The sequence below is a fragment of the Tupaia chinensis genome, unplaced genomic scaffold (genome assembly GCF_000334495.1).
Source record: "Tupaia chinensis unplaced genomic scaffold, TupChi_1.0 Scaffold146140_1, whole genome shotgun sequence".
Lineage (NCBI taxonomy): Eukaryota > Metazoa > Chordata > Mammalia > Scandentia > Tupaiidae > Tupaia > Tupaia belangeri.
The window spans coordinates 3934608-3945782 of record NW_006205995.1 but is presented as its reverse complement, the minus strand read 5'-3'; the positions used below and the strand labels follow the sequence as shown (position 1 = coordinate 3945782).

Here is an 11175-nt window from a genome sequence, read left to right as displayed (position 1 = left end):
CGAGAGAGAGAGAGAGAGAGAGAGAGAGAGAGAAATCATCCCCCAGGGGGATGGCCATGCCAATCCCTTCTCCTCCATTCTCCTCCTGGGATTTTGAGCACACACAGGTTCTCAAAATGATTTTCAAGCCGCCAGGTTCAGGACTTGAACTGCTGTCAGGCATGTGGTAATTGAGTGCCTTAACTAACATGCCATCTACTTGCCCCTCAGCTTATAATTTTTTGAACAAAGTCTCCTATTTTTTCTGTAGTTCATTAATTTCTTCTTTCTATCTTTTAAAAAATTTTTACTTATTTACTTATTTCTTTATCACAAGAGTTTTGTCAGAGAAAGAGAGAGAGGGAAAGCAAGCCACCAGGTCCGGGACTCAAACCACAATTGGCCATGTGGGAATTCCAGTGCCTTAATCACATACCTGCTGTCCCCTTTCTTTTTATCTCTTAATTCATTTTTTCCAATGGCTTTTTGCTAGCTTCTTGTGTTATATGCGTATTTCATTTATTTTCATCACTTCTTGTTTTCTTAAATGTGTTGAAGGCTTTTGCTTTTTCATTATGCTTGTATCTCATGGGTTTTGATACATAGACCTCTCATTGTTATTTTCAAAATAATTGTAACTTTAGCTTTAATTTCCACTTTCTCTCAGCTTCATTATCTTGCTTGCTCACTATTTAGCCTATGTACTATTTTTATTTCTACTATCTTATTTTCCTAGATCTCTAATATAGTTATTGTTTCATTTTAATTTTTAATTTCTGATTTAGGAGGAATTTATTGTGATGGAAAGAGCAAAGTAGAGCTTCAAATTCCTCCTTCTTCCCCAATTTTGACTTTCCATCTATAAAACTGTAAATTCTCACAGAAAGCAGTAGTAATAGTAACTAATAATTATTTTATGTTTGTAAAATCCTCATAACAAATTTTCTTATGAGTGAGTTCTAGTACTAGCCTAAATTTGTAGATGAGTAAAGTAAGGCATAGAGCATCTCATAAATTATCAAAATTCATGTTAATGATGAATTCTTAAGTTAGTATTAAAAATTAATATTATGTAATGCCATGACTAGATATCCTGATACTGAAGAGAAGACAAGCTCAGACATGACAGGAGACTTACCAGGGGTCATAATGAAAACCTGCAAATCCATGTCTTAGCTCCTACAATTTTAGTTTATTATTTCTGCAGTTACCTACGTGGTCTGAGAATCAGTCCTTTAAGTTTCAGTATAGCCATGATTTTGTTTCTCAAGTTCTGTTACTAATGGACTGATCATTTGCAAGTCTGACTGTCCATTCCCAGACTCGAGGCTGCAAAAACACCTTGGCCTGCCAGAAGGGCAGGCATATAGGCATAGGTAAGTGAAAAGGTACAGCCAACATTAGAATGCCAGAGAAGGTGACCTGAATGAGGAGAATGAGGATTCTGCAGTGGCAGCTCAGAAGATACTGTGAATCTAAAAAAACTGAATACCACGTGTATCACAGCCTGTACCTGAAGGTGAAGAGAACATGTTAAAAAGCAATCAGATTCTCATGGAGCACATCCTCACACCTAAGACAGACAAGGCCCACCAAAGCTCTTGGCTGATCAGGTGGAGGCCTGCAGGTCTAAGACCAAGTTAGCACGGAAGCACGGTGAGGAGCGCCTACAGGCCAAGAAGGAAGAGATCAAGACTATCCAAGGAGGAACAGACCAAGAAATAAAAGTCCCACTCTCTTGTCTGTATTAGTGGCACTGGCAATTACTCAGATAATTATTTAAATAAAATAAGCCTTTATCTGCTTTAAAAAAGAAAGAAAGAAAGAAAGAAAGAAAGAAAGAAAGAAAGAAAGAAAGAAAGAAAGAAAGAAAGATCATGACTTTTCCTACAACCCAATAATTTGTCACCAATTTCTGTGGATTTGACATTTTAAATATCACTTTAATTTCGCCCTTCTTTATTCCTACCAGTAATGTAATCTTAGTGTTTCTCTCTAGGTTTACCACAATGGCCTTCTGTTAGATTTGTTTCCATAACCCATACTCCATATGGTTCCCAGTGAGCTTTTCAAATGCAAACTTGATAATATCTATTCATCCCTAAACATTTGTTCACATCCATTGCTTTTGTGTTAACAGCCAGGTTCTTCAACATGGCATGTGAGGCCCTTTAAGATCTGGGGCTTGGGATCAGTAGATGGTGTTTAACAGTTACTTTGCCAGACTACCATGTAGTTGACCGCGGTTTGAGTCCTGGACCCAGTTGCATAAAACTCACGCTGGATGGGTGTGCATATGTGTGTGTGTGTGCATATCCAAAATCTTGAGAGGAGTCTGGAGGAGACAGGATTGTGGGTGAGTGCATATGCCTTATAGCAAAATCCTCTAAAAAAAAAAAATAAAAAGAATCTGAGCCTTGATTAACCTCCACCATTTTTGCTTTTTCTCTTCTGATATATCAAATATCCTATTGTTCTCTGAATTCGCCACATTAGGCATTTTTATGCCCATTGCCTAGGATGTTTAATTTCACTCCAATTCTGTGACATCATCCTTTAAAATTCATTCAACCATTGCCTCTTTGGGAAGCCTTCTGTAATGTACTCCCCCTCTTTTGATTTATCTTGTCACCCAATCTCCCACAGCAGGGTTACATTACCTTTCTCTGAACTTCCAAAGGATTATATTTGGCTGGTTTATCATTCCATATTATTCCCCTGAATTATAATGTTAGCTTACCTGTCTTCCTCTTCTGCTAGATGTTTGTATTCCTCAGAGTCATGGACTATTATTAATCTCTCTTTATAAAAATAATGAGTAAAGCATCAATACATGTTCCTTGTTTAGAGACTTTTTAAAAAAATGTTAGACTTATAGAAAAGTCAAATAGTTAAAAAATAACTATATTCTTCTACTAGATTCTCACAATTTAATATTTTACCACATTTCTTTATCATTCTTTCTCTGTGGGTGTTAGAATTTTCCTCGAAACGATTTGAGATTAGATCGAATACCTGATACCTCAAAAGGTAAAGTTTCAGTAAACTTAGTTAAATGATCAAATTGGTTTTTATTTGCAATTATTGAATTGAGTAGCATTTTATTTAAAAATAGAGAAGCACTGGGCCAAAAGGTGGCATGGTAGATAAGGTGCTGGCTTCCCACATGGTTGACCGTGGTTCGAGTCCCAGACCTGGCAGCTTGAGAGATCAAACCAGGAATATGTGCATGCATGCCCAAAATCCTGAGAGGAAAATGGAAGAGAAGAGATTGTGGAGTGGCCATCCCTTCTGGTGGGTGATTTCTCCCTTTTCCTCTCTATCTCTCTTAGGCAAGCACATGCGCCATATGGCAAAATCCTAAAAAAAAAAAAAAATAGAGAAGTGTTACGTTGGGTATGACAGAACATTCAGTTTTTATAAGGTAGCTTGAGCAGGAACAAGGAAATAGCATAATATAAAAAGTAAGCTTGTTTTATTTAAAGAAAGAGATCCCCTTGATAAGCCTCGCCACTCTGCGATTTTTTTCCCCCAGCTCCTAGCTAGCCAAGATCATGGGTTCATGTGGTGCACCTGGCATGTACAGAGCAACCTGAGATCTGAACTTGGACTTCCCATATGGCTGTCACAGCAGTGCCCTATCATCTGCACTACTGCAGCTGGGCCTATCATACCTTTCGAACCTTAAATACTTGAGTTCATGTTTCCTAGAAACAAGGACATTCTCTTATATAACCATGATATGATAATCCAAATCAGGAAATAAATGTTGATGCAACAATATTATCTAATTGATAGACTTCAAACATTACCAGTTTTTCTACTAATTTTTTATAGTGGTTTAATAATAATTCTTTTAAATACTTGTACTATAACTTTTTAAAAAATGCTTTTTGGTTTAATAATAATTCTTTTAAATACTTGTATTAAAACTTTTTAAAAAATACTTTCCTTTGAATTATCTTTATTTACTTATTTTATTTTAATTTGACCAGAGTGGGGATAGAGCAAGAGAGAAAGAGAGGGAAAGTGAGAAAGCAAGCCACTAGGTCTGGGACTCAAACTGCTGTCAGCCATGTGGGAGTCCAGCACCCTTAACCACCATGTCAACTGTCAGTCCCCCAAAATAATGCTTTGTTAACTTTTTTTATTAAGGTTTTTGCCATAGGGCATGCACATTTCTGGAGAAAAAGTGACAGAGGGGAAGTTAGAAATAACATCTCAGGGAGGGTGGCCACTCTATAATCCTGTCTTCATTCTCTTCCTTGTGGTTTTGTGACACTCACACACACACACATGCACCCAGTGTTACTTTTAAGTCACCGGATCTGGGACTTGAACTGTGGTTGGCTATGTGGTAGTTCAATGCCTTAACTACCACATCCTTTAACTTTTACCTGTTGCCTTTTTAGTAGTCAATGAGCATATTCTACTTTCATCTTTTCTTCCCCACACTTTCAATTAATGAGTGGACATTTTTCTTTCTGATGCTAGTTTTAGATTACTATTTGCTTTGCTGACTCCTTTACTTTTCACTCAATTTCTTTTTTCCAGTAGCTCACTGTAGTCTTTCTTCCTTTTGTCTTTCTACTTATAGGTAATTTAACCTTGACATTCTGTGTCTTCCAGTTATACTGAAGACATGGTTTTTGTATAATTTTATTTATTCTTGTTGCTTGAAGACATATAGAGAGACTCAGATTTAGGCAGCCACCATTATCCACATCGGTCAAGTTCAGTAAATGTATTTGAATGATACCCTAGACTAATTAATTGTTGTCTCCCAGCTGAGACCTTTTGTTGCCATATACAACCTTTGCTGAATGAGTAGACTCAAGTGATCGTATTCGTTAATAAGACAGATGACCCTGTATTCACCCTCTGACCTCACTACACTGGCTGTAGAATGATGGATGAATGGGTACGGGATGGGTACACTATCTAAATCTGCCAAACAAAGGATTTCTTTTGAGAATTTGAACTAATGGACACAGGTAGTATGGGATACTGGAACTGTTCATCTTCTAGAGTCTAGGCTGCAGTGACATAAAAACTGAAGGTAGGGAGGGGCAGAAGCCAAGAGATAGGTAGAATGCAAAGACCACGTAGCAGAGGTGATGTTTGAGATCATCGGTGATGGAGAATGAGGCAGGAAGAAAGAGACAAGGACACAAATGTAAAGAGAATTTCTGATGACTGTTCCAAGGAGGCCAGCTTGAATAACTTTCAACAATATTCAGTGCATCTTTCTATCATTTCAATACCTGTTTTGTTTTTTTGTTAATTTTTTTTCTATATAGGTTTGTTTCTTGCTACTAATTAATTCCTAAAACCAATTAAGTAACTTTTTAAATGAATATTTTAATTCAGTTTCAGAAATGGTACATGGGGACCAGCAGTTAGCATAATGGCTATGTTGCTGGACTCCCACGTAGCCGACAGCAGTTCGTGTCCCGGACCTGGTGGCTTAAAACTCACGCTGGGCGCGTGTGTGTGCGTGCCCAAGATCCCAAGAGGAGAATGGAGGAGAGGGGATTGCAGCGTGGCCATCCCCCCTGGGGGGGGGTGATTTCTCGCTTTCTGTCTCTCTGTCTCTCTCTGTCTGTCTGGCGAGCACACGCACCCTATAGCGAAAACCTCTCCAAAAAAAAAAGAAAGAAAAAAGAAATGGTACATGACTTGGGTTAGAAAACAAGACATTAAAATTTGTTTTTCCAGAAATGCAGGGAAAAAGAAATAACCCTTCGTATATTCGATGATAATTTTCTGGATCTTCCACTTGTGTCAAAAGCTACATAGCTCCTCCCCAAAGCACTTGCTCCAAGAACTGACTCACCCTCTTTATCTCCCTCTAGCTGGAACAGGCTAATTCCCCTCCACTCCCACCTCTCCTTTCACAGTCACACTGTGTGGGTGCTAAAGGCCCTGGGCACTGACCAATGAACAGAAATGTCCTTTCAACCAGCAACCCACAGCAGTGGCACCGAGCTTCACCCTAGTCCCCAAGGCGGAGGCCACAGAACTAGCATTGTTGCCACTGTCTCAGGAAGAAGGAGCCAAAACTGACCTTTGGCACAAATTAAGGCCCAATATGGAGAGAGAATAAGGGCTCCCAGGCCCAGAGTAGGCTGCAAGCTGTGGGCAGGAAAAGGGAGGTTGTATTGCAGCCACCTCATCTTTAGAAACAAGGGGAAAACTGGATCTTCTTCTCTTATAGCGGTTCTGCTGTGTACTCTACAGCTACTGAGCTCCAGGAGGACTGCAGGCCCAAAAGGATCTAGACAGTCAAGAGAACTCTGCCCTGGCTGGAGAGGAACATGATAAACAAGAAGGCAGGTCAATGCAATAATCTGCAGGCAGATGATGCTGGGAACTTCAGCTCTTTGCATGGCTGCCAGCCCTACAGAGGATAAAACAGTAAACACCAAGATGACTGCTCCAAACTGGTACAGCTGAGAAATCTTCAGGCCTTTTCCTAGGTCCCACATGAAGTGCTGAATCCCATTCCAAGTTTGATACATGAGAGGGAAGACGAGTGAGTGCAAACTTAGCTTTGTAGATCAGCACTGGCCCCAGATACAGGCACTTCACGAGTTCCAAATAAGACTCAAAGTTCCCAGGGAGCACCAGAGCTGACAAGCCAAAGAGACTCCTGCACTCAATGCCATACCAGTGCCACAGTGGCAGATAGACATTGCCATGGGAAGAGACCAACTGTAAATAGTCTTATGGGGAGATAAAGGACAACTTGAACCTGTGTTCTTATTCCAGAACCACTCTATCTGTTCTTTGGCCATGGTTCCTAAAGGAACAGCATTTCTTTCTTTTTTTCTTTTCTTTTTTTGGAGAGGTTTTTGCTATAGGGCATGCGCACTCACCAGAAAGACAGAGAGAGACAGAGAGACAGAAAGTGAGAAATCACCCTCCTCAGGGGGGATGGCCACACCGCAATCCCTCCTCCTCCATTCTCCTCTCAGGATCCTGGGCACACACGCACATGTGCCCGGCATGAATTTAAGCCACCCGGTCCGGGACTCGAACCATGGTTGGCTACATGGGAGTCCAGTGACATAGCCATTACACTAACTGCTCGTCCCAAGAAACAGCATTTCTGATACAGAGTTGAGGACTAAGGCGGGCTCAGAGGCAATGACAACCAGGATGTCTCAGCAAGAGTGCAGCCATCTTCCAATTAAATAACTTTTCTAATTTAGTAGGTTGTAATAAATACTTGCCATCCTGATGTTCTTACTCATACACAATATGATGTAGGACTACACACAGGGGGAGCTCTTCACAGAACTGACTCAAGATGATTTGACAGTATAAAATTATTCAATCTATTATAAGAATTTTGCATCTGGAAGTGACCTATACATAATATCTAGCTCCCTTCTCAAATTTTAGAGAAGAGAGACCAAATGAAAATAATTTAGCAAATTTTGGCATTGAATTAGAGACTTCATTAGAGTTAGATCTTTGGTCTTCTGGTATTCAGTTTAGTTTTCATTTGACTACCTGTACTGGGATGAATAGTGTGAACTCCCCCCACCCCCCATCATGTCTATTTGGAACCTTGGGATATCACCTTATTGGACTAATATCTTTGCAGATGTAATCAAATTAAAATGAGAGAAAAGAGAGTGCCAGTTCTGGCATTTGAACCACAGTCAGCCACCTCAAGTCCAGCTCCTTAACCACCATACCACCCGCTGGCCCCTCTATCTTAATTTTTAACTTCTTCAGTGTGCTTAGCTATACTCTTATGCTACTTGGGCCATTGCAATATTGTTTTGGGATTTTCAAGGAAGTATATCACTAGAAGATTTTACTTTTATTTATTTATTTATTAGGAATAATTAATGGTGGCAAATATATAAAGCATGAGTGTATTTTATGGATTTTCTATTATATATAAATATATATTTTAAATTTATTGCCAGAGTGTGAGTGTGCTCTCCAGAGAGAGAGAGAGAAAGAGAGAGGGAGAGAGAGAACAAGAGAGAACCCTCCAGTGGGGCATGGTCACATCACAATCTCTCTTCCTCCATTTTTCCATAGAATTTGGGCACAAACACACACATACCCAACGTGTTTTTCAAACCACCAGCCAGGACCCAAACTGCAGTTGGTGTGGGACTGGCTCTCTTAACTGCTAGTTTACAGGTTCATCCCTGAATGATATTCTGAAATAATTCCACTCTTGTTTCAGATTGCTGAAGTTAAAGGAGATGTTTAACTCTAAGTTTGGATCCATCCCAAAATTTTATGTTCGAGCACCAGGAAGAGTCAACATAATAGGTATTTTAAAAGTTCCTTCTAATTTTTTTCCCTTAAGAAATAGAATATTTTACCTATATCTACAGTATTAAGATATGCTTTTACATAAGGAACACATTCATTTTTCCCAATATTTTAATGCTAATTTTTTTTTCCTTTTTTTTTTTTGAGAAGTTTTCACTATAGGGCATGTGTGCTCGCCAGAAAGACAGAGACAGAGAGATAGAAAGTGAGAAATCACCCTCTAGGGGAGATGGCCATGCTGCAATCCCTTTTCCTCCATTCTCCTCTTGGGATCTTGGGCATGCACGCACATGTGCCTGGCATGAGTTCAAGCCACCGAGTCCAGGACTTGAACTGCGGTCGACTACGTGGGAGTCCAGCGACATAGCCATTACGCAAACTGCTGGTCCCCTTAAAGCTAATTTTGTACATTAAAAAAAAAAAGTGTAAGTTTCCTTTTTTTTTTTTGGAGAGGTTTTGGCTATAGGGCGCGTGTGCTCATCAGACAGAGACAGAGAGACAGAAAGTGAGAAATCACCCCCCGGGGGGATGGTCATGCCGCAATTCCTTGTCCTCCATTCTCCTCTCGGGATCTTGGGCACGCACACACATGCGCCTGACGTGAGTTTAAGCCGCTGGGTCTGGGACCTGAGTAATAGTGATACTTTTATATGCACTCATTGGCTTAGTGAAACACTAAGAAACCTTTCTTTGTTTTAAAGATTTATTTATTATTATTATTATTATTTTCCAATTTGCTATAGGGCATGCACACTCACCAGAGAGAGAGAGAGAGACAGAGGGAAAGTGAGCAAGCAAGCTGCCAGGTCTGGGATTTGAACTGTGGTCGACCTTGTGGGAGTTCAGTGACTCAACTAACAACACACTACCTGCTGGCCTCACTAAGAAACCTTTTAATCCCTTCCTTTTTTTTGAAGAGATTTTCACTATAGGGCGCGTGTGCTCGCCAGACAGACAGAGAGAGACATAGAGACAGAAAGCGAGAAATCACCCCCCAGAGGGGATGGTCACGCTGCAATCCCTTCTCCTCCATTCTCCTCTCGGGATCTTGGGCATGCACGCACACGCGCCCGGCGTGAATTTTAAGCCACCGGGTCCGGGATGTGAACCTCAGTCGACTACGTGGGAGTCCAGTGACATAGCCATTACGCTAACTGCTGGTTCCCTTAATCCCTTCCTTTTAAAAAGCGTGGTCCAGGGCCATCCTGGAATGGTATGGTAGTTAAGGCATTGAATCCTACATAGCTAACTCTGTGGTTCAAGTCCCAGACACTGCAACTTGCAAAACTTGCTGGGGGCCTGCAGGTGGCACAGTGGTTAGGGTGGATTTCACATGGCCTATTTTACAGTTTGAGTGCAGACTCAACGGTTTGAAAATTCATGCTGGGTGCATGTACATGTATGCTCAAAATTCTAAGAGGAGAATAGAGAAGGGATTGCTTCACAGCCATCTCTCCTGGAGTATGATTTCTTACTTTCTCTCTCTCTGTCTCTCCCTATCTCTCTGGTGAGTGCATGCACCCTATGGCAAAATTTAGAAAATAAAAAAAATAAAAATAAAAATAAAAATATGCTGGGTGCATATGCATGCTCAAAATCCCAAGAGGAGAGTAGAGAAGGGACTGGGGCGTGGCCATCTCCGCTTGGGTGTGATTTCTCACTTTCCTTCTCTCCCAGTCTCTGTTTCCGGCAAGCCAATGTGCTCTCTAGGAAAAAAAAAAGTTTAAAAGAAAAAAAAATGTGTTCCAAATCTTGCAGATTTTGTAGATCTAGTTTTCTTTTGTTTATCCTGTGAAGTACTTTGAGTTTTATTACCTTCTACTAGTAAATAACACTGCCTTAAAACATTTTGTCTACTATCTTTCCATGTTCATATATGTGGGCTCTTTAAAAATATTTATGGAAAATACACATTGTAACAAATATCTATGCATGGATTTAAAAATTTTTCTTGAACTGAAATAAACTCTTACTTCAATTCCATTTTTAGTGAACAAAAGTCTCCTTGTATACAATAATTGATATAGTTATAATTAGATTACATATTTTCTTGTTTTTCTTTTACTGTATCACAAATGTCCCCATATTTTCATATAATGTTAATAATTATTATTTTAATTATTTCGTAATAGTTTGCTGAGTTGATAATTTATAATTTACTTAGCAATTTTCTTTTATTGTAGTTATTTCCAGTTTTTCACTATTATAGTCAGTGGTTTGATTAAAACCAAATACTAGGTGAGAAAGCATTATTCATTTAACCATTTTCATATTTTATAAATTTTTTTCTTTTGGTGATAGAAGGGAGAATAAAACATGTACTCTCTTTCATGGGGCTTAGTAAATTGCCCATTTTCCACAAAAGAATATTGAATTTACAAGTATTCATACTTATTTTTTAAAGAATTAATTAATTAATTAACTTACTTATTAATTATTATTTTCACATGAATTTTGTCAGAGAAAGACAGAGAGGAAGAGTGAGAAAGCAAGCTGCCAGGTCCAGGACTTTAACCTTGGTTGGCCATGTGGGAATTCAGTGCCTTAACTGCCACCTGCTGGTCCCAAGTATTCAAACTTTTGATCAGCAAGACTGTTACCATTTCAATTTTCATTAAAAACTTTATTTATACAAATGTAATTTATGAAGCATCATTTTGAGAACATGTAGAACCTATTTTATTAGCTCCTAGATTTATCCCAGATTAAACTCTATTTCAGAAATACATGCACTACATACCTAGAGCTGTTTTCACCAACTTGTTCTTTTTCGTTATTTAGATATAACTCTATGTGACCTGGTATGGAGGTTATTGTAGAGATAGCATTGAGAATATTGTCCACGATATCACTTGCTATCCCCTTTTTGAAGATATAGAGGAGCATTTTTTC

General features: G+C 39.3%; 1 protein-coding gene and 1 pseudogene across 4 annotated transcripts in view; one reads left to right on the top strand and one right to left on the bottom strand.

The window, feature by feature from the left end:
- Positions 1 to 11175, top strand: part of GALK2 (galactokinase 2) — a 147456-nt gene that overhangs the window by 25955 nt on the left and 110326 nt on the right. For 2 of the 4 annotated variants that reach the window (XM_006168777.3, XM_006168776.3), the window contains exon 2: positions 8192 to 8280. The exons of the other annotated variants lie outside the window; for them this stretch is intronic. In XM_006168777.3, the coding sequence (XP_006168839.1) occupies positions 8192 to 8280 (89 nt within the window). The remainder of the gene's footprint in view (positions 1 to 8191; positions 8281 to 11175) is intronic. 4 annotated transcript variants of the gene reach the window in all.
- On the bottom strand, positions 1480 to 7164 carry LOC102482966 (succinate dehydrogenase cytochrome b560 subunit, mitochondrial-like; annotated as a pseudogene).